This window comes from Gavialis gangeticus, unplaced genomic scaffold (genome assembly GCF_001723915.1).
Source record: "Gavialis gangeticus isolate Ggan-Ray unplaced genomic scaffold, GavGan_comp1, whole genome shotgun sequence".
NCBI classification, from domain to species: Eukaryota; Metazoa; Chordata; order Crocodylia; family Gavialidae; genus Gavialis; species Gavialis gangeticus.
The window spans coordinates 5,532,501-5,554,532 of record NW_017728973.1 but is presented as its reverse complement, the minus strand read 5'-3'; the positions used below and the strand labels follow the sequence as shown (position 1 = coordinate 5,554,532).

Genomic DNA, 22,032 nt, shown 5'->3' with positions numbered 1-22,032 from the left:
CAGGCTAGATGATCTGTTCAGGTTCCTCCTGACCCTAGCTACTATGAAACTATGAGCTGCATAAGAGTGCTTTAACACACTTAAAGGTGTTAATGTGCAACGTTAAGAGCTCCTGGAGTCACACAAAATTAATGTGTAACAAGGCCCAGAGGGTGTTGTTTGCATCCATCAATGCATCCACCTAATTCCTCTTCTCTTTGCCCCCCTCCTCCCTCTGACAATCAGCCACCAGAAATGGACACCCCCACCTGCAAATCAGTGGCCTTTTTTGACTTCCCAAGGTCTTGCATTAACCTCCCAGCTGCGCCTGGTTTTCCCCCACTCTCCCCCTGCCCCATGTGTAAGTTGCTGGGTTGGCTCAGAAGAAATTTGGAGCTTGGGGTAGGGGGGAAGTAAAGAGGGAATGGTCTTTCTAGAGGAACCCAGTGTTAATTTTGGAGGGAGGAGGGCTTGGATCTGGAGCTGCCTTGGACTTGATCTGTAATCAGGGTGTAGGATTTCACTGAATTATAACATTTCAAAGAACTCACCTGGTTTGCTGCTTGTTGCCTTGAACCCTTTTACTGGGGGAGGTGGAGATGCTCTTCACTGGACAGACCCAGCTGTGCTTGCTTCCAATAGGTGGCCAAAAGGTGTCCTTTGCTGGGGGTGTAGATGACCTTGGGGATGGACTGAAACCGCTCGCTGAATCTGAAATACCTGAAGATGCTGAAGGAGCAGGGGCAGAGGACCAGGAGCCAGAAATGGAGCAGGACAATCCTCCTGCAAGCGGTAACATCCCCAGTCAGAGAAGCAGGGATGGGGGAGGAGGGGAAGGATGCTGAAAAACAGAAGCAACTACAGAACTGATTGGTTGCTGGTTCTACAGTCTAGCAGTACAGCCAGGTACTGTAGAGCCAAACCACACTCCATCCCACTTTGGGGCACCCTACTGTGTGTGAGGATCTTGGACAACTTCACATGCATTCATTGAAGAAAGCTCAACTGATGGATGTGAAGGAAAATACAGGACCGTATCCCCACCCTGTGGCGCAGTCAGCTTCAAGGGGAGGGATGTAGCTATGATTTTAACAGTGCACAGTAACTATTAACTGGGGACATAAAGTGAAGAAGAATCTTGTATCCTGTTGGAACCATGGAGTGAACCTCAGCTCAGCAGAGTGGCTTTCCCCAAGCTGGAATTTGGCTATAACAAGCTCTGGTTAACAACCTGATTCTGCTATGTGAACCTTTAATAACTACATGCTAGGAATTCATGTCTCAGACTGAGTCTAGAGCTTACTCTGTGGGATCTGTGGACTGAATTTCCCTCATCCTCCAGACGGTTTTGGCTTTGGATCGCAAATGGCAGGCATTTTGTGAATGAGAGTGGTTGTTTGGAAGTTAAGTTCTGTCTTCTAGAGAAGGGGTCTCAGCATGGGGAAGCATAGAGTTATTGTTATTGCTCCTCATGTTCCCAGTTAAAGACCCGAACCTCGGTGCATGAGACTCAGCAAACAAGTAATGCTTAAGTAATCCCTGCCCTGGGGTGCTCACCTGTTGCTTTTCTTTTTCCTTCTCCAGGACCTACCAAAGAGCGAAGACATGTTGGCTTTGTTGAGACAGCCCTACACCCTGTTAACATGGAGAGCCACACTCCTTCCTCCCCTCTGGGTGGCACCAGTTAGTTCGGGAGGCAGGAGGAAGGTGGAGGGGGCCACCCCAGGGGTGGAGTCCTCTCATCTTCCCATGCCCCGGTCTGGATTCTCTTTCCTTAATGGCTGCATTTCCTCCCCCTTCTCTTCTCTTCTCTTTGATTTCTCTGTCTCCTGCCAATGGTTTGTTTCTATTAAATGAGTTTAGCACTGGCGAATGACGCAAGCTTGGCAGATGATTGAAAGCCTCTGCATGTCCACCTCTAGATGATACAATGGAGAAGTCCTTGCTCTATTGCAGTGTATGCTATCCCAGATTGAGTGGCCACTGCAGGATCTATTTCCTGTTGTCCATTTCCTAGTGCTTTGTCCAATCTACCCGTAAGCGTGCCAAACAATGAAGCTTCCACCCCTTCCCTGGGAGACAATTGCATGACCCTATGCAGCATGGAAGGCGGCAGTGCAAGCTTGTCAATGTGCTTCAGCCCTAAAGGCAATGCCTTCCTTTGAGAAGTACAGTCTCTTTGGTCCAGTCAGTCCTTGGTCTCACTGATGGAGACCCACCATGGCAAGGTGGGAGGTAACTTATGCCGGTGACAGCACCCCATGTGACAGAGATGCCTGAAGCAGACCTGAGATCCATCGGCCTCTGAGCTGTTTTTTAACATGACCTACCCTGGACTGAGATCCTGGTCTATACGGAGGTGCTTTGGGATGCACTAATGAGAACACAGAGTGTTGTTGGTCTAGTCTTTAGTCCTGTTAGTTTGAATATTTCATCAAAGCTTCTGAGGTTCTCTGAAGGAGCAAGAAAAGAGCACTGGAGCGAAGTCCAGCTCTGTGGGGCAAAGGGACACCCAGAGCTCACTGGATGGGGCTGAACAGAATAGAAAATTTGTAGAACATCCACGTATCTCCAGGACTTTCAGCAGAGCAGAGTAGGACGCCAGTGATATCACACAAGGGAGAGAGACCAGGAGGGACTATTTTAAAATGTGAAGCAGCAATGGAAGGCAAGTTAATTATACTGCTGACCTGTTGGACCTCACTTGATTAAAAGTGAGGTCAAACCATAATGTTGGTTGACAGCACTGGAGACTTGTAATCCTTGGGTTAGATCTGCAGGGCAAAGTGGTAATGCAAGCTTCTCCCACCAATGTGCCTCCAACCTCGATCTGCAAGGTGCCCAGTCTAGTGAGGGAGAAGGGAGTGCAGTCTCCTTGGCCTCTCAACTGGCAGCAGTGCCCCTAAAAGAAAGCCAAGCAGTGCCAACAATGGGGATTTTGGGGGGGCATGACCACTTCACAGGGGGCTACCAAACAGCTTATAATAGTCTTGAGCTGGATTTGAACTGGCGACTTAAAGGGAATGCTAATGTGGAAAATGCAAATAGTTTTTGTTGTGGAAAATGCAGATAGTTCTTGTTTGCCAAATCCCAAACTTGCCAAACACCTTTCTCCATGATTATGTGGTCCCTACCGGGGGCTGTGAACAAGAGGCAGGTTCTTGAGCATAGTTTAGCTGTCTCTTTCTTTCTATCTCTCTCTATATACACCCTTTGATCCTGTATTGAGCAATGCCTTTCTGTGCTCCAGATCAGATCTGCTGTAATAAAGCTTTGTACATAAATATTTGCAGACTGTTTTATTGGGGGTAGGGAAGAGGGAGGGACGGGGAAAGAGAAAAGGATCCTGGATCTGGATCAGGATCAGGAGGCTGGCCAGTCTTCTTTGTCCCATCTAGTGCCCATCAGCAAAGCCAAGAAGCAGACTCATCACAGCTACTGTTAAGTACATGAAGGTGGCATCCTATTATGAGGGTGGTGGAGTGATCCAGGCTTCTTCATGGTAAGGAAGAGGCTTGGGTATGACTTTCATGTTCCCAAGACTGATTATGGCTGCAGAGACAGAGATAGGAAGAAGGGGGTAGGCCCTGGAGCCACTACAGTGCTGGGTGGTTAAAGAGCAGGTTCTTGGGAGATGGCAGGGAGGTGCACCTGGAAGGAACTCCCCACCAGGAGGGGAAAACAAGGAAGTAGGGTCAACACAGGACGGGCTGCAGCAAGGTTTCCTTATGCTCCCCATCAGGTTGCGCTTTAGCCTAAGAGAGGAGCTATCAAGCCCCAAGACCTGTCAGTCATTGTCCTGGGTAGTGGTGACAGTGATAGGGATGCACGCTGTTAAGATTGGATGGTAATCACTTCCACAGCTGAACTGGGCAGAAGTAGGACCAGGAAGCTGGATCTGACACTATCTGTAACCCTTTATTTCCCATGCCTTCTGGAGAACCTATTGGTACCCACTTAAAACCCACGGCACATGAGGCTGTATTCAATAATCACAGAATCCAAACCTACCAAAGCCAGTTGGCCCCATCCCTTCACACTGCCCATCTTGTAAACAGATCTGTAAAAATGCCCACCACCAACCTAATCCCTTCTTGAGTATTTTGCTATCCTAAAGGCACCAGCAAGAAAGCAGAAGGCTATTGATTTGCTTTGAGGAGCTTATTAGTCCATTTAATCCCTCCCTTGCTATGTACCCTCCCGGTCTGCTTTAATTACGCAGGTTTGACTTCCCTGTGTTGCCTGCTTAAGCAGGCACTTCTGTGTTTGTACAATAACTGGTTTCACTTAGGGTGATATTGGATCCGCTCACAGCAAAGGCATTGTTGCTTAGGGGGCGCAAAGCCAGCCATACTCTCCTTCCAGCCACTGACTTTCTACATGGAAGTGAATAAGACATGGGGTCCTGGCATCCACCCTGATGCTGAGACAAAGGCTAGCTTTGCATCATTAACAAATGCAATTTGTGTTTGCTAATCAACACAGGCCTGTTCCCTTCCATGATCCCTTCACGCAGGCCCGTGACTGGCTTGTAAGGACTTGTCCTGGGCTGTTGAGGTATGCTGGCAAGATGCGTTTCTAGGATGGAAATTTTGACTCAGCAGGCAGTTGGCTCGCAAACTGTACCGCCACTGAGAGAATGTGGATTTGGGACAAAGCTAAGGTGACCGAGATCAGGCAGGAGTGTTCCCTGACTCCCAATCTTGTGCCTCTAGCCATGGCCCCATGCAACCTTCACTGATCTCCACCAGTTTCTTCCAAGAACTTTCTATCCCAGCTTCATTGCCTCTCTAGAAATGGTTCCCAGCTGTGCACTGAAAGACACATACAGTCCTCTGGATCCCTGTCTGTGCCTGTATTTTGCCATCTTGGCCTCAGAGGGCCTCGCTCTTGCTCCGTTACTCCGCTTTTGCTACTTTCCTCTTTACAGTTAGGGCTGCCAGGCTCTGGAATGGGCTCCCAAGGGAGGTGGTGCTCTCTCCTGCCTTGGGGGTCTTCAAGAGGACACTGGACAGATATTTGGCTGGGGTGATATGACCCCAGCACCAGTTCCTGCCCAGGGCAGAGGGCTGGACCTGATGATCTGCTTAGGTCCCTTCTGACCTTAAGTACTATGATACTAAGATACAAGAAGCGTTACTAACATACTCCAGCAGAAACAAGGTGGGAAGGGGAGCAGCTGCATAGTTAAGATGTCTCCCTTGCACTACAGATTAGAACTGTGCCAAAGGCTGTGCCTTCTGTAAATGCACACCCAGGCGCTCAGCCTCGGGAACTGAGGGTGGCTGGATGTGACACTGGCCAGACTGCTTTCATGTGCTGTCGTCTACAGAAACTAACCTGCCTTTGCCAGACGAGGCCAAGGCCAGGCTCAGGACTACACTGTGAAGGGAGACCACCCTGAAGTGCGTGAAGCCGGAGACTGAGGGAAAATGGAGGCTGCTGGAAGCCCAGGCAGTCTCTGAACAGGCAGAGCTGCCCATCCCATCAGCCACCTCCTGTTTTGTGTGTCCCTTTTGCCACCACCCAGCTCCGACTGGTCCTGGGGCCAGCTCCGGGGCTTGCAGCTTGCCCTGCTCAGGCAGGCAGGCTGCGAACCATGGCCTCCTGCTGCCAAGGGCACCGAGCTTGGCATAGGAGAGGCCGATGTCTCCAGTGACTCCTAGGCCTGGAGAAGCCAGGCCCGGACGGCCTGCAGGCGCCCAGCAGGGGAGGGGAGGGGAGCTGCTCCCCGTCCCAGCCGGGGATACGGCCCTGCCATGCACCTGCCCTTTCCCAGCATGACCCCCCCGCACACGCCCCCACCTTGAGGCAGACTCCACCCCGAGGCGGTACCTGCCCTGCCAATGAGCTGCGCAGCGCCTCCCCCTCCCTCTGCCCACGATGTTTGCTCCCTCGAGGATTCGCCCCCTCTCCCGGCGGTTTTTATCTCGTGCACAGGGCGGAACACCCACGCCGGTTCTTCTTCCGGGGTCACGGGGGAGTGAAAGGTCACGGTGGCTGTCCTATGGCCTGGCGCGGGGTACCCGGAAGTCGTGGGGTTTTACTTCCGGTTGCGAGCTGTCACCGGCTGTCGGGAGCCGCCAGCAGGTACCGCGGCCCCGTCCCCAGCCCGGTGTCCCGTCACCCCCGCGCGTCGGGGCTGCCCCGGCCGGCGGCGGCATCCGGAGACTCCTCCTGCGGCCCGTGCAGCGCCTCCGCGTGGGTGCGGGCGGGTGGCTGGGGGGGTACCCCCTCCCCGCGCCCTGGCCTCGCCCGACCCGCTGCCTCCGAGCAGGAGGTCCTGGGCCTGCGTTGCGGGCTGTCCCGGCGGCTGGGGTGGGGTGCATTTGCGGGCCCATGTTCTCCATCCCTGGGGTAGGGGCTTGCTTTGCCCCCCCTGCTATTCTGCTTCGTTGGGTTGGGTTAAAAATTGATGCTGTAGGAAAATTTTTCGTGTCCCAGGTCAAATCAGCCAGATCAGGGCCAAATCCTTTCAGTCATTCAAGAACCATGTGTGATCCTGCTATGGGCAAGTGTCCTCCCCACCAGACTTTCCAGCCTGGGGTTTCCAATACTTCCAAATCCTTTGGCAGGAATCCTATGTGCAGGCCCAAGCCTGGAGGCTTGGGGTTCGGATGCCCCCAAGTTTCGCTTGCCCTCAGCCATATGGTTGCAGCAGCAAGCTAGGGAGGAGTCTCCCATTTTCCCTAAAGTCAATGTGTAGCCAAGATCCTCTCGCTGGAAGCTGGTCAGTGGGAAGCTAACTATGAGGCTGTCATAGGGAGCCCAGTCCGCAAACAGACAAGGGTGCACCCTCCACTACACAGTGCCATTTTAATTGCATTGCCTCGGTCAGGGTATTTCCCCTGCCACCCTTGTGGTCACGGTGTTTCCCTGATGCTGTAGGATCCTAGACGAGTCGGGCTGGAAGGGAGCTCCTGAGGTTACCTAGTCCCACTGCTGGCCTGGGACTGCCCTTTCTGCTTCCTGCTGAGGTTCCAGCTGCACTTCTTCCTGCACCGTTTCTGTTACATGCTCCCCATGCCTGGTCCCACCAAGCCCTGGGACTTGCTGATCAACCTCCACCTGGTGCTGGCCAAGCTTTTCGTCTATAAGACCAGGAAGGAGTCTGTGACTGGGAGGTGCCCACTGACTGTGTGTCCTCTGCTCACATCTTCAGGCAGTTTTACTAGCTGGTGTCACAGGGTCCCTTGACTCATTCAGGGGGCAGTGGGCACTGGCCAGTACGCTCTGCTTCATGTTCCCTTCTGCATCCCTTGTCATTAACCTATGACATCACTCCCATTCCCTTTTTAGTTGTCCCAAGAAATCATTTGATGGTGTCCCCAGTGGCCTCCCTTATTAAGGGAGGCTTGTAGTATTTGGTGATGGGCCTAAGCCCATGATCTTTCAGCACATCCAATAGGCCTACCTAAGGCAGGATCATCTCCATCTAAAACATCCCATACAATCCATAATCTAAACTTTACTTAAGACAACTGTCAACCCTGACACAACACAGACCTAACACCTGAGCCTGTTACAGGTAAAGCAGGGGAACCACAGCAGCCAACGTCCTGCTTTTATGAAATGTTGTCAATAATTTCTTAGCTCCTGATGCCATGAATAACTCCTTAGCTCTTTCAAGGGCTGAACATGGCAGGTTCTTCATCCCTTCTTTGACTCTCCTTCAGATCTTCTCTCAGCCTTTTCTGCTTCACAGATCAGGCAGGTGATCCAAGGAACAGCCTCACATGCTTTCTAGTCAAGGTTGTGTCCCTCTTCGCTTTTTCTGATTCCCACTGATGCAGAGCCAGGGTTTCTGTGATTTCAGGGAATGTCTTGTTTCCATTAGACATTTAACATTATCGTTACTGGGGATTTCTAAAACCTTCATGGAACTTAAAATCTGGGCCTAACTTGACCTTCTGAATGTTTGTACTCGTGGGGAACTTAATAACTGGGGGTGGGGGTTAGTGGGGTTCTGTGACTTGTGTTATAACAGAGCTTAAAGGTGTCTTCAGTAGCATAAAGTCCCATTCTGCTTGGTGCTTTATGGTTTAGGCTGTGAGCTGTTGAGGCAGGAGCTATTTCTTTTTCTATATAGAAAGGTAGTTAGCTCTGTTAGCCTGAAGGTAGGGCAGGGTGGCACCTTATAGATTAATTTGTTCAGAAAGATGTATACTTTTGTAGGTGACAGCCTACTTCTTTGGATGTCATGAATGAGCAGGGGCAATGAATTGTATTTAAATTATTTTATTCCTAAGGGTAGGGAAAGGGGGAGGAAAGGACAGGGAGTGGTCACTGCTGAGGGAGGGGAAGGTGGGGTGAAGAGATGAAAAGGGAAAAAACAAAGAAGTTAACCCACTGAGGGATATGAGGATTAGAAAAGCTAGTCTAGCCAATGGAATAAGAATCCAGAGTCTCTGAAACCGTACTTAACACAGACCAAACTGTGGATAACTGTTCTGCAAAGTTGCAGTTAATTTTTTTTTAAGAACAGCAAAACTTTAAAAACAACTACCCTGAGGTCAGTGATGAAACGTCCAGAGAGGTGACATGTGAGGGCACTCAGCAGTGTCCCCTCCCCCTATATTTTCCTCTATCCTTTCCCTATCTTTTGCATTGAAATCATTTAATTCCTCTCCATTTAGTCCTTCTGCTCTTTGCAAGTTAATTCATAGCATCTGACAAAGTAGGCTGTCTTATATGAAAGTGTATGCCTTTCTCAACAAGTTGGTCTTTAAGGTGCTACCCTGCCTTGTCTTCTTCTGTACAGTGGCTAGAAGAGCAGAGTTCCAGTGTTTCCCTAAGTATTTATATGGCTCCCTCATTATAGTGTCTGAGTGCTTTGCAGTTATTGCTGTTTTCATTCCCGTGCTACTCTTCTGGGTTTGGGGGGCATTATAACTTGTTTTATAGGTGGGGAACTGAGATAGAAGAGAAATTAAGTTTTAAGTGACTTTCCAAAAATCACACAGGAGTTATGTGGCTAAGCAAGAAATTGAATCCAGGTCTCCTGAGTCCAAATCCAGTGCATTATTTTCTAGACCGTTCCACCATCTCTAGACCCAAAAATGTTCATAATCTAACTTGACAAAGCGGTAGGGCATGGAAAGGGGTGCAACATAACAGATCTTGTTACAAGAATGTAATAGATTGCACTTAAATATACACTTAATTCAAGTATCATACTTGAGAAATAACAATTACATTCATAAATACAAAATGGGGAATGATTGACTAGGCTGCAGTACTGGAGGTTGTAATGGTTTGCAAGCTGAATGAATGTATAACAGCATTGTTGCAAAAAAGGCTAATAGCAGACTGGGATGTGTTAATGGACTGTCCACCACATGTCTTCCACTTTTCAGTAGTGCTTAAGCCTCCTCTGGTACACTGCATTCAGTTTTGGGCACTATGTTTCAAGGAAGATCTAGAAAAATTGGAAAGAGTTCAGAGGACAGCAACAAAAATGACTGAGAATGTGTTATTCAAGTGAAGTTTGGAAGAACTGGTAGTTAGTCTACAGAAGAAGAAAGAACACAGAAGTGATTTGAGAACAGTCTTCAGATACAAAAAAAACCACATAAAAGAGGATGGCAGTCAATGTTTGTCAGTGTTCACTGGCACAGGGCAAGAAGTAATGGGCTGAAATGGCTGCAAGGGCAATGTAGGCTGGATAGTAAGAAGTCTTTTCTATGTATGAGCGTGGTTCAGCCCTGGAATAGATTACCTGGCGAGGCTGTGGAATCCTCATCGCTGGAAGTCTTTAAGAGCAAGCTACACAGACACTGAGTGTGGTGGTTTTGACATGGATGATCTTACTTTCAGCAGACAGGTGGAGAAGACCCCCTGAGGCTCCTTTCATCACTACTTTTCTATGGTTCTCGATTTCACCTTTTAAGTACTGATTTGTTGTGTTGATTTGAGAGCAAATAGGGAGTGTCAGTTCCTTAGGACAGCAGCGATCTGGTTTAAATGTTCTCCATAAATTTTGATTGACAGTGGGGTTTGATGTGGGACAGAGGGAACAGTTGATGATTACCAACAATTTATTGATTTAAATCAAATCCTCCTAAAGCTGCTTTATGCACTAATTCACCAAGGGCACCATTACATTTTAAGTGGTTTAAAGCTATCTGATCTGTTTTTTTGGCACTGGTGACAGAGAGCAGGAGTTTCAGCTTAGCTGGAGGAGAGGAAGGAAGCGCTATCCAGACAGTAAACATCTATTAGGAGCTTACAGAGGCAGAGAGATGTGTAACTAAAAGCTTTATTCCTGTTTAATACCTTTTCTGTTCCAACCAAGGACCTCCAAGGTGCTTTTATGAATACTAACTAATTAAGCCTCTCATCTCTTCCTGGGAAGTAGTATGTATCTCCTGTAGCCTAGTTGTGTTCCCCTCCTCACTCCTATCCCTCTATTGTTAGTCCCTCGCTCGGGCGATCTGTATTTCCCTATCAGCTTTGCCATCTTTTTTCTGGATTCCCAATCCTAAACATTTACTAATAAAAGTCAATCCACTCTTGCTTGTAGCTGGGGAAACTAAGGCATGGAGAGATGAAGCAAATTGTTTAAGGTCACACCAAGTAAGTCAGGAATTGGGACCAGACCTCAGTTTAAAGCTTGCAAAGCCCTGCTCTGTTGTTTAGCACTTTATTTGAAATAGGTAAGTCTCTGGAATATCCTTTGAACTCCTTGTGACTTCCAGCCCCAATAAAGCTATGTTGTAAACATCCTCCAGGGCATGAAAACCTTGGGGTTATGTAGCCTTGATCACTCGAATTGGTTAGTTTATTTTAGGAGCCTGTGTTACAAAATGAGACAAGACCCTGGACTTGTGCAGACAAATGATACAAACACTGCAGGCTGCTTTTGCAGAGAACTGTGTCTGTTACTTTGTGTAGATTCCTCCCAACATGCACACCCATACATACAGGACTATTGTTTGAAATATAAATACTGTTATTGTTTCCATCGTATGGAGGAAGGCTCAGGAAATATGGGTGTTTCATGGAGGGGTGGGCGCTCTGACTGGCTGACCGTATACTGAAAGCACATTGTGTTAAAAAGATCAGCTTATCTTGTTAATCAACACAGTTCTGTCCTCAGTGATGACAAGGACAGTGTTTTTTTTTTGTTTTTTGTTTAACCAAACAAACAGACAAAAGTTAGCTAGCTGTACTTAACCCTACCTTGCCCTGTTCCTAGCAGGTGCTAAGTTTCCTTTAAAATCCATGTTAGCTGCCATAGTAATGGGTTCAGAAGCCTCCTGATTCTGTCTTCCCACCCTTGCTTTCAAGCTAAACATCACTTGTCAACATAAGGACAGGATTAGAAGGCAGGACTTCCAGAAGCCCAACTCCCTGATGTGATCTACCACAGTTTGTTATCCTAATTGTGCTTGCCCCAACACCCAGACTCTGCTGATACCTCTCAGCCCTAGTACCTTGGCACAGCAGAAATGGTCCAATCTGTCTCCTTCTGTTGCCCTTATTCCTAACAGTGTTGTTTTCACTGAGTGCTGATGTGAGTGTCACTCAAACCTGGGTACCATTAAATGTTTGGTTGGAGAAATACGCTGCTGCTTTTGCTTGGAAAGCTCATGCAGCAGGGAATGCCAGTGATGGTGGGTCTTGAAACAAAAATTCATATTAGCACTCTCACTCTGATGGCAGCTATGGAGCCCAGATTTGTGAAAATGCTTCGCATTTGGCACAGTAACCCCCACCAGGGTGTGATGTTGTTTAAGCACTGGAAGAACTTTAAACTGTTCAGACATTCTTAAGTCCTCCTGTAGTCATGAATCTGAATCATTTGAAGCATTTGCATCACATTTATCACCATAGCACTTAGCAAATAACAATCATGCCTGCCATAAAGGAGACAAGCACGAATTAGGGGAGATTTAAGATTGGAACACAGTGAAATCTGATCAGTCTTTTTTTTTTTCCACTGTGCTTTTTATTTAGACACCACAAGTGGTGGCAAACAAATTGACACCTCTCTGTTTTGAACAGTTTACAAACCAGACCTAAGCCCTCGGGGGAACAACTGGTCTCACAGTAGAATTAGTGACAAACTAAAATGGGTTGAAGCAAAATGAAAGGAACTTCTGCTTCACGTGTGGTGTCAGCTTGTGGCATTCTCAAAGCCAGGAAACTAGAGTCATGTGGCTCTGTCTCCCCGACATTGTCAGGGACTGCATAATATCTTAAATGTTTTGGTATGATGATAAGAGTCTCCACTGTCGCAGGAGCAGTTTCTCTGAAGCATTTGATATTAGCTACTCCTGAAGGCAAGAATTTCCAGGAGTAAAAAGCCTCATGAGAAATCTTATGTTTCCTAAACCTATTCCTGGCCAAAGATTTTTCTGCTGCACATTGTTTAAGTCTTATCTTTACATGAAGCCCAGAGAGGCTCCTCATTAAGGTTGCTCCAAACTCGAGCTGGCAGCTGCTGGGGATTGTTAATAAAAACAGTGACTAATTACATCAGACCTTGAGGTTTCAGCGAACACTTGTGAGACCTTGAGTTGCCAGCCTGGATGATGGGAGTCTCACAGCTGAGCTGCCGTGGCATGGAAATCAGACTCCTTGAATATTTAGGGAAGCCGTGTTTTTTGCTGACTTGCAGGCACTGGGATGGGAGCAAAAGGATTGGTGTCAGACACTGAACTCCAGGGGGATTGTCAGAGTGGGGAGGGAGATGGCTCAGCCCCACAAATTAAGAATAGTCGTGATCAGAAAGCATGCTAGCTGGGGGTGGGTTGTGAATCGGAGGCTTGAACGATTAAGCTGCCACTGAAGTACTCTGAAAATTGTTTTGATAGTGTGAAGTGCTAATGAGGAGGTTGCATTTGAGGGGTGTGAGCTTGAGTGACTGCAAATTATATGGAGGAAGGCAACTAGCTTTGAATTAAGAAGGTGGCTAGCTTTGCCAATAGAATGGGGTCCTGGTTTTTGGGGTGGGGGCTGTTTAATACGGTGCAGGCTTCCCGGGTCATGGGACAAGTTGCAAGGCTTTGAGAAGGGTGCTGTTTGCATCCCCTGGTTGTTGAGTACAGCAGAGAGCCCATCTGGCTTTCAAGTGTCTCTCCTATTAGCATGACTGTCTTAAAGCAAAGTCAGTTGCATTCCTTTTGCCATGATCCCATACTGCATAGTTTGGGAACACACAGAGAAACTCCTGATAACATAACCAGTAAGCAGGAGTGGTGTGGCAGGGGGACTGGTTTAAAAGCTGGAAGGGTGCCATATTCTGCATAATTTATTCTGCCCCAGGATACAGAGAGGGTAGAGCTGAGTTTGGAGCAGGCCCAGCCCTTCAGGGTTAAAGGGGCATCCTGTGGTGGGTCTTGCTCACAGGAATTCCTTGCCATTACATTTTCCTTGCGATTCCCAAACTGGAGCAGCAGATCCAAATGCTTCCTGACTTTTTGTTGTTCAATCCAAGTTGAACTCTGGTCTGAGCTCAGTTCCCTAATTTAGCATGGGCAGTAAAGGGAACAGGGCCTATGAGAAATGCTTACTGGTGCCATTCTTCCTTGTTGATTTGGATTTCTAGCAGGAGGAAATCAGGGCCTGAGAGGATGCAAGGTGACCTTTAACTCAACTTCCAGATAATGCTTCTCGTGAGTCAGTGTATGACTCAAGTAACTGAGACTGCATTGCTTTTTTTTTTTTTTTTTTTTTTTTTTTTTAAACCCTTTGGGTACTCTTTTTTTTTGTTTTTTTTTTTTAAACCCTTTGGGTACTCTTTTTTTTTGTTTTTTTTTTTTAAACCCTTTGGGTACTCTTTTTTTTTGTTTTTTTTTTTTAAACCCTTTGGGTACTCTTTTTTTTTGTTTTTTTTTTTTAAAACTTTTAAGTCCTTCTTCTTTTTTTTTTTTTTTTTTTTTTTTTTTTTTTAAAGCCTTTGAGTACATCTCTCGTATGTTGTTCCTGCTGCCCTCACTGTTGCTTAGAAGCTAGCGAAAGATTTTCTAGAAGTGACTTGGCTTGAAGTTCTTACTCTTTTGCTTTTGTGCTGGGAAATTCTTCTGTTTTGACTTCTGATGTGCCTGTAGCACCAAATGTTTAGTCACTCCTGGGTCAGATGACTCTTATACCCAACTTCCCTTTGGTGAATCTAAGAGGCATAGTTCAGTGACAGTGATTTTTTTTCAGTGACGGACAGTTTAATTGCGAGTCTTGGAATGGCTTGCCAGTGGAAACGGAGTATGATGGTGATGAATGTGAATTGCAGATAACTGGATTATCCCTTCTGATGACAGGTACAGAGCTGGGTGGCTGGAGGCATCCTGTTCTGAACTGAATGATTTGATTCAGGAGGGGGAAAAGGCCCATCGAGTGCATCTGCCTTCATTTGTTCTGAAGGGATTTCAGCCTTTTCTTGGAGGAACTTAAAAGGACCTGCCTGAGGGGATCTGAGGGTTGTCAAATTCAAAGCTCTGTGGCAGAACCTTGTGCTGTCTCTTAGGATGGGGGGGGGGCAGTGTTGGAGTGCTATAGCAGCACTGTACTGCTCCTGGAGAGGGAGATGCACATTATTTGTATGAGGTGGTTAAGCAGTGGAGCAGATGACCTAGAGAGGCTGTGGAATTGTGATCAATGGAAGTCTTTAAGTGCAGGTTAAACAGACACTTGTCTGGAATGGTTTACACACAAATGATCCTTCCCTGAGCATAGGGGTTTGGCAGGATGAGCTGCTGCGGACCCTTCCAGCCATGCCTTTTTGGTGAATTGGCATGTAAGTGTCCCTGTGCTGACTGATTAAGGAGTCAAGTGTCTGTGTGTCAGAGCTGATGTTTGCAGTATGAAGTGTTCCTGTGTCTGGAAGGAATTAATGAACACTCTTTCTCCCTAGCTGGAGGAGGAGGGAGATTGCAAGGAGTCCTACCCTTAGCAGAAGCAGAAAGCGGTGGGAGTGCACCAGAGGCAAAACCGAGGATGGTCAAGGCACCTGTAAGGTTGCAAAAACCTACAGAGGCTAAATACGAACTTTCACCCCTCCAAATTGCACCCCTGCTTTGTGGCTTCCTTGTGCCTGCAGCCTTGCCCTTCTCAGGCAGGGCTTTCTTGATGAGCTAAGATGGACTCTGAGGCTCTGAGATTTTCCCAGTTTAATAACAGGGTCTTGTAGGGACTCAGCAAGGGCATCGGGCCATTAAGACTATGCCTTGGCAACATCCAGAGCAGAAAGCAGGCTTGCTGCTTCCCAGCTTTATCCTCTGGAGCTCTTCCACCTCCTGTCTGCAGGATAAAAATTTGAGATCAAGATTACAGCTGGGGCTGAGGCTAGATTTATTTATCAGATGGATAGACACAGCTACTTGGGAAAGACTCCACTACAGCAGGAAGCCTGAGCACTTTGTCATGTGTTGGGAGTCCTTGCTGTGGCAGAGGGTCTCTTGAGCAAGAAGTAACAGGACTGCATTGGTTAGGCAGTGACCTCTGAAAGGAGGCTGTGCTTGCATGTCTTTGGGAAGCGGAGGGGACATGTGAATATTCTTGTGTGTACAGTGCTTCTGCCAACTAATGAGTATGTATTGGAGAATGAGGGGCAACGGTTTGTACTTTTCCCTCAAATAGTTTAGCATCTTCTTCCCCTCCTCTTCCCAATCTAAGGAGCACTCTTGCTGAGGCAGTTCATGAACTCCTTATTCAAAAGCCCTCCAGAGGAGACTCACTTCTGCAAGGAGGAGCTCAGCTCTCAGCAGTCAGTTTATGAAATATTTGGGAAGAGTCTCTTTATAGATAAGCCTCTCCTGAAAGCTTTTGTGTTTCAAAACTTGTATATTGTCTTGGTGGCACCGAGAAACAAACTGTTGTTTTCCTGCTACCTTGTTTTCTTTCAATTCTCCTTCTCCCTCCATCTATCTTTGTCTCCTTTGTTGTCTCACAGCAGGCTTAGCATTGTGGAGGCTTTACCAGAAACTGCTACAGACTGTGACAGAGAGAGAACTAATCTTAAAAATACAGGCCCAGGCTTTAATTTGACCAAAGACTTTAACAAGCAGCTGCCAAACCATGCTTTCAGACTCACCCCCTTTATTTTATTAGATCCCAACAGCAGGGAAAAGTGTACACAATAGATGATCTTACCTCCCTCCTGGGGTGGTGAGCATTAAGTAATATTTGTAAAGTGCTTTGCTAATTATTATAATCAAAAACATAATTGCTGTGTGTTAACAAAACTACCTCTATGCAGGCCCGAGAGATCAGAGCTATGAACACCATGCAGCCTGCCCACTCTGTCTCTGGGGTGGGGGAGCCTGCTATTTGGATTTCTCTGCATTTTTTTCTTGTTTATTTGTTTGTTTAGGGAGGTAAACCTTTTTAAAAATACAGTGGTAATTAAATGTAAAAACACCTCTCCTCTCTAAGAACCCAGGACACATTTTAACTTCTAGTAAAACATCTGTAGTTTTTGTATCTTTAAAAGGATCCACCTCTAATCGTCTCTCTAGGCTTTTTGTCTTTTGATGCAGTACTTGGTGTAAAGGTTGTAGCTATCAAAGGAGGTGACTTGAGAATTACTTGCGAGAGCCATCAGATGAGCTGAGAACACACGTTTGTAGTATGAAGTCTGGGGAGCAGGAGGCAAGGAGGAATGATCTTACCGGGCTAAATGCCTTTTCTTACTGTAAGGTTTGTAATTAACAGGCAGACACAGGTGAATGTGAAGCTTAGGACTCAAATCAGCAGAAGCGAGGCAGTTCAAATGGATATTGATGCTCCAGGCTGACCCTGTATCGTGCATGCCACACATCCTACACAACATACTTACACCTGACTGTGAGCCCCTGCAGGGTTTTGATACAGGTGTCTCTTGTGGGTCAACATCTTTGGGGTTTGAGCGCTTGAGTTCTTGTAATACAAATCTGTGTGAAAGCATGCTGCATGCATTAGCAATTGGCATTCTCTCGGCAGTGAATCTGAGACTTAGTTTGTCTGCTTCTTACTCAGAGTGATAGGCCTGTGTGGAGAATGAGGAGGGCAGTGGCTGGAAGGATCCTGGCATACACAAGTTGGTTTGCCCAGGGCACCTCAACCCGACACTGGATGCCATCTGCTTTCACAGGGTTATGGTCCTCAAATGGATGAACCATCACTGCCAGTGTTAAGTAAGTGCAGATAAGTAAGGTGTTTAATGTATCCGCTTCACAGCAATCAAGGCCCTGCTCTGACTACCGGGTACTTCCTCATTGGAGAGGAGTGGTTAATGAAATAACCAGGTCCAAGGCCTGGTCTTGAGATGGGGCTTCTGAGGCAGGGGTCGGGTGTGAAAAGAAACCTTTCTTTAGTTGTTAGCTTCATTAATGCCTACGGCGCTATTTCTAACGGCAAAAGCAACTGTCAGGCTCTCTCTCCTCCTGCTTTTTCTGCTCCGTTATCATTGCCTGAGGAATTTCTTGAGGCACTATGCACGGTTGGTCTGGCATCCTCACAGCTTGTTTTGCTTCCTGCCTAAGTGATACCTCTTGAGCAATACCAAAAAAGCCAAGTAGTAGCTCGGGCACCCAGACTCTGAGACAGCATTCTGATGCAAAAAAGATTTCAGAGAATATATAAATATGTAATATGCACTAGGGTGCTTAATAATTCATCTTCCACTCTGAAGAAAGCAGGCTTTAAAAAAAACAACGCACCCTCTGGCATTACTCTTCCCTCTTCTAGCTCCAGCCCTTTCTAATGGATAAGTCCAGTGTCATGAGCATCGGAGAAGAAATGCTTCATATTCCACCTTATGACAAGCTTATGTATTCCCTTGCCTATCAGAACTTGTTGTAACTTAAGAAAGGGAGAGAGAAAGAGAAAGAAAGGGCGTTTTGAATGCAACTGACTATTTCCTTCCGCTTTAGAACTGAATTTTATAACTGTTCTAAAAATAGGAAAACTCCTTTTTCTCCTTGGATCCCTTCCTAGGTGGGTTTAATACAGCTCTCTTCAGATGCTGCTTGACCAGGACTTATCTTTTTATTTCTTCTTTGGCTGGGCTGGTGAAAACGCTAGTTCTTTTCATATGCCCCTAATCCATGAGCAGAGAGATTTAGCTGTATTAGTCTGAAGCCTGGCAGAAGACAGGAAGAACTGCACCTTACTGACTTAACTGAATCAAAGGTGCATAAGCTTTTGTGATTATGCTATCTAATGAAGTGAGCTCTTGATCATGAAAGCTTATGCCCTTCTGACTCCTTCTATAAGGTGCATCTCTACCTTGCCTTCTGATTGCATCCCTGACCCATGTGGTATTATAGCACTTCAAGTTCTCTTAAAATCTCCTCCAGATGAAAAGGAATGTTTTAGTTTCAGGCGGGGGTGGGGAAGCACCAGAAAGCATAGTGTGGGAGCCAGGACTTCGGATTTTGTGCAGCTGTAGGCCAGTCACTTTCTACCCTGAATCGGCTCCTGCGAAACGGGGTTAATGCTGTTGAAAGCTCTGGCTGGGGATTGGGGATGCATGGTTTTGGTGAAGGATTATATGGCTAAGTGTTACAACCTTGGAAGTCATGTAAGTGCAAAGTGCTGTTGGAGTTGAGAGGAGGGCGACACTACCATAAAGAATGAGGCAGGGAGTATGCACATCGATATATAATTTAGTGCTCACAGATGTCTCCACTTCTTTTCTTTTTTTTTCCAGTTTGAGATTGTCCTCATTGCAGTGGAAGAGCTTGTTGCAGTTTATACAAAATGACATCATCCTAAAAAGTCCCCTCAGCTTGATTTAATTCCATATTTTCTCCTTCCCCCTTCTTACCCTACAACAGGGTATTGAGTTTGAGAGGCTGGGAGCCACGTGCCACTTGGGCTGCACGCTAAGCAGCAGGCACCCCGCAGGACCTAGGGGTGCCACGTACCTCCCTCTTTTGCAGAGTTACGGTGCCCTCATGCCCCACACACTACACCATGCATCCCACACTGTGCCAGTACCCTGCTTGGGTCAGACTCAAGTATGGTCTGTGGGCTACCAGCTAGGCAGCCTTGCTGTGCAGTTACCAATGGTTGTGGAGCACAGTTGTACGATGCACTAGAGCTGTTTTGGCATGTATCTTGTTACAGGGACCCGCCACAGGCACTGAGCCAGCTGCATCTCTGACTCCTCTTGGGCATGGAGGGGCTTTAACCCTTCCTGCCTTTTGCCACGGTGGGTGTCTCCTGCCATCAAAGCTGAGGGTTGCAGCTCTCTGGTATTGGCAGTGATTACCACAGCAGCTAGGACTTGAGCTCAGATACAGCAGTTCTGTCCCCCCCAGTGGTCAGCCTCTTAAAGCAAAACATGTGAAACAAAAGTTTTCCAAAGATAGCATAGCTTGCTTCTTCCTGAGATTAACTCTTCCCTAGATCTGGGAAGAGCCAATTTTTAAGACTGTCAGCTGGCCTCCCTAGATGGCTTTGAGAAGTGTCCCCAGCCTCCCTGACTTTTCCTTCTAAGAAAGGCTTAATTCTTAGTTTTCTCTTGGTCCCCAGGCTCCTGGCTTTGGGGAAAACAAAGCTGTCAGCTTCCTTGGGCGTAGGATCCTTGAAGCCAGTAACTTGCTATCCATTGTCGTTCAAGTGTGCATGTGGAGTGTTCTTATCTAGATGTATATTGTATGAGCTTCCTGTCTGCTCTTCCAACAACCCCTATTACATTACATTAGCTCAGCCGTACAGAAAATTCGAATTTTCCCCCTCCCACCACCACCATCACTCTCATAGTTATGCAGTAACTTCATCTCACTGCCCAGCTTGTATGCATTGTTCATAAAGTTATCATACCTCTGGATTTTTAGATTACATAAAATTGTTCTGTCTGTCTCTGTACCTGCTTAGGAGTAAACACAGTTGGTTAACATAGCTGCACTGTTGTATTTTTTTGTTTGTTATGCGAAACTGTTTGCAGTACAATGGGTTGCCAGTTTGTTTAAATTTATGCATTTGGGCCCTGATACCTTTGAAGTGAAACTTTCTCAGCTTTCAAGTTAATTTTGAGTGCCCAATCCCTGCCAGCACGCACTGGGTGTGAAAATGCAGCTGTTTTCTCTACTTCCTTTTCACTGTTGTATACAAAGGTGCTCAGAACTTGCCTGGCAGGGTGGCTAATGCAGGAGGCAGAACAGAATTTGCCTCTCTACAGCTCTGTGAGGAGTTCTTAGGAAAAGGGGTTTTGTCAGTGAAGCAAGTAGATCAGATGCAGATGTCCAAGAAACAGCTTAGGTTAAGACAGGGCTGCACCACAGTTACTGGAATGTGAAGGGAGTTGAGGGGTGATGGTTTGAATATCCATGGACAATGAAGAAGGGCTAACCCCCGTAGACCTTACATTTAACACGCATCATTGGGTGGCTGAGAGGTGTCCTTGGGCTCCAATAAAAGGCCCCTTTCTTTAGTGCCTTTGCCTTTGCAAACATTTCCATTTTTACAGCATCAGTAAGTGGTAAGATTGCTCCTCTGAACACGCAGTTGGCCATGCTTTCCACACTGATGGAGTGCAACAATGAGAATGTGGACAGGTTTGTTTTGGAGTGAAGTTGTGCCTCTTAGCAATACCCACAGTGGTTTTGTTTTTTTTAACCCAGAACTAGCAGCAGTGCATTTTCATTTGCTTGGAGCAAGTGTGAGCCTGGGCAGCAGCAGGGAGAGCCAAAAGAGAAAAGGGTCCCTACTTATGTTGCCAAGTGTGAAATGGGAAGAAAAATAATGTCATATGTTTGCTGCTGCTGCTAGGAGGTCTCTGAAACCAAAAGGATGTAACCTGCTTCTCTCCAGCAGTGTTTTCCATGAGTGGAATTCACTTTACTTGGAGATGGGGGTGACTTCAAAGGGGGGCCCCTGTGCCTTTTGAAAATCCTCCTTGCTCCACTTCCCCCCACAATCAGAGCAGTCAGTCTAGGACCGATGATCTGAGATTCCGCTGCGTTGCAAGGGCTGCAGTAAGAATTGGCTAGTGAAGAAACTAGAGTGTGCAAGTATCTTAAGAGTCTCCTTCATGTTTCCCACAGGTGATGTACTGATGAGCTCGCAGATGCTGACCTGGTTGCCGTAGGATCCAGTTGCTTTGGCTGAGGATGAGCAAGCCTAGAGACTTGCAGCAAGACCTAGAACAGAGCCTCCCAGCCATTGCGTCTATAAGCAGCTCGTTCTCCCAGAGCCAGGGCTTTTCCCCCTACTGCTACCTCTCTCCAGAGAAGCGGAAAGCCATCTCGGATGTCCGAAGGACTTTCTGCCTCTTTGTCACCTTCGACCTACTGTTTGTCTCTCTGCTGTGGATAATTGAACTGAACGTGAGTTTGAGGCTCTTCCTACTAGGGAAGTGGCAAGTGGATCTCCCCCTGCAGGCCAGGGTGGATAAAAATCAACAATTAAAAAAAATAAATTAAAAAATCAGATTTTTTTTATTTAATCAGATTTTTTTAAGATGCTTAAAAAAAAGGCTATATAAAAATAGTTTAAACTTAAGATATGTTAAAGGTCAAAAATATCATCATGGAATAAGGATTATAACTTTTAATTATACTATTTGAGACAATATATTCATGTAACTTTTTTAGCAAAGTTTTATAAATAGGTCACAAGAGGTCATAGACTATATTAGGGGCCCAATCCTACGGGGTTCCCAGAGGCTCCTCTAAAGATTAGTAAAGATTAAAGAAAACTACTCTACCCAATGGGCCTCTAAGTCTAGAAGATCCCATTAAGTGTCTCTGTGATGCTTAGTTTCAGTTCTCAAACTGTGGATTTGTCTCTCCAGAGATAACATCCTTGTTAACAGCAGTATATGGAGATTAGAGAGAACTGACCTGATTACCTACCCATCGGCCCTGTTGTCTCTCTGCAAGTTGGTATACATACAGCCAAGCCCTTACCTCTCTAAAAGTCCAACGTTTCAAGAAGTTACACGACTAGAGCAGTGGTTCTCAACCTCTTTTGTACTAGGACTCATTTGCAAAGATTGATGGCTTGTCCCGACTTACCGCCCCCACCCCCCGTGCCACAGCCTTGGTGCCCGGCCACCTGGCCACCTTCTCCTAGTGCCAGTAGGCACCTGTCTTCCCCACCCCACCCCACCCCACCCCAACAGAC

The 22,032-nt window shown here is 46.7% G+C and overlaps 2 protein-coding genes across 10 annotated transcripts in view; both read left to right on the top strand.

Moving 5' to 3' along the window:
• Window positions 1-3,263, top strand: part of PPP1R1B (protein phosphatase 1 regulatory inhibitor subunit 1B) — a 67,359-nt gene extending 64,096 nt beyond the window's left edge. For all 6 annotated transcript variants that reach the window (XM_019507289.1, XM_019507282.1, XM_019507298.1 and 3 more), the window contains 2 exons: window positions 622-771; window positions 1,564-3,263. In XM_019507289.1, coding sequence (XP_019362834.1) covers window positions 622-771; window positions 1,564-1,667 — 254 coding nt within the window. In that variant the 3' untranslated portion in view covers window positions 1,668-3,263. The remainder of the gene's footprint in view (window positions 1-621; window positions 772-1,563) is intronic.
• Window positions 3,264-3,273: 10 nt separating this feature from the next.
• The window catches only part of STARD3 (StAR related lipid transfer domain containing 3), a 36,961-nt gene continuing 18,202 nt past the window's right edge, over window positions 3,274-22,032 (top strand). The window contains exons 1-2 of one of the 4 annotated variants that reach the window (XM_019507269.1): window positions 3,274-3,419; window positions 20,952-21,233. In XM_019507269.1, the coding sequence (XP_019362814.1) occupies window positions 21,018-21,233 (216 nt within the window). In that variant the 5' untranslated portion in view covers window positions 3,274-3,419; window positions 20,952-21,017. Of the gene's footprint in view, window positions 3,420-5,948; window positions 6,070-14,145; window positions 14,241-20,951; window positions 21,234-22,032 lie in introns of those variants that run through there. The other 3 variants (XM_019507243.1, XM_019507251.1, XM_019507259.1) reach the window with 3 other exon arrangements.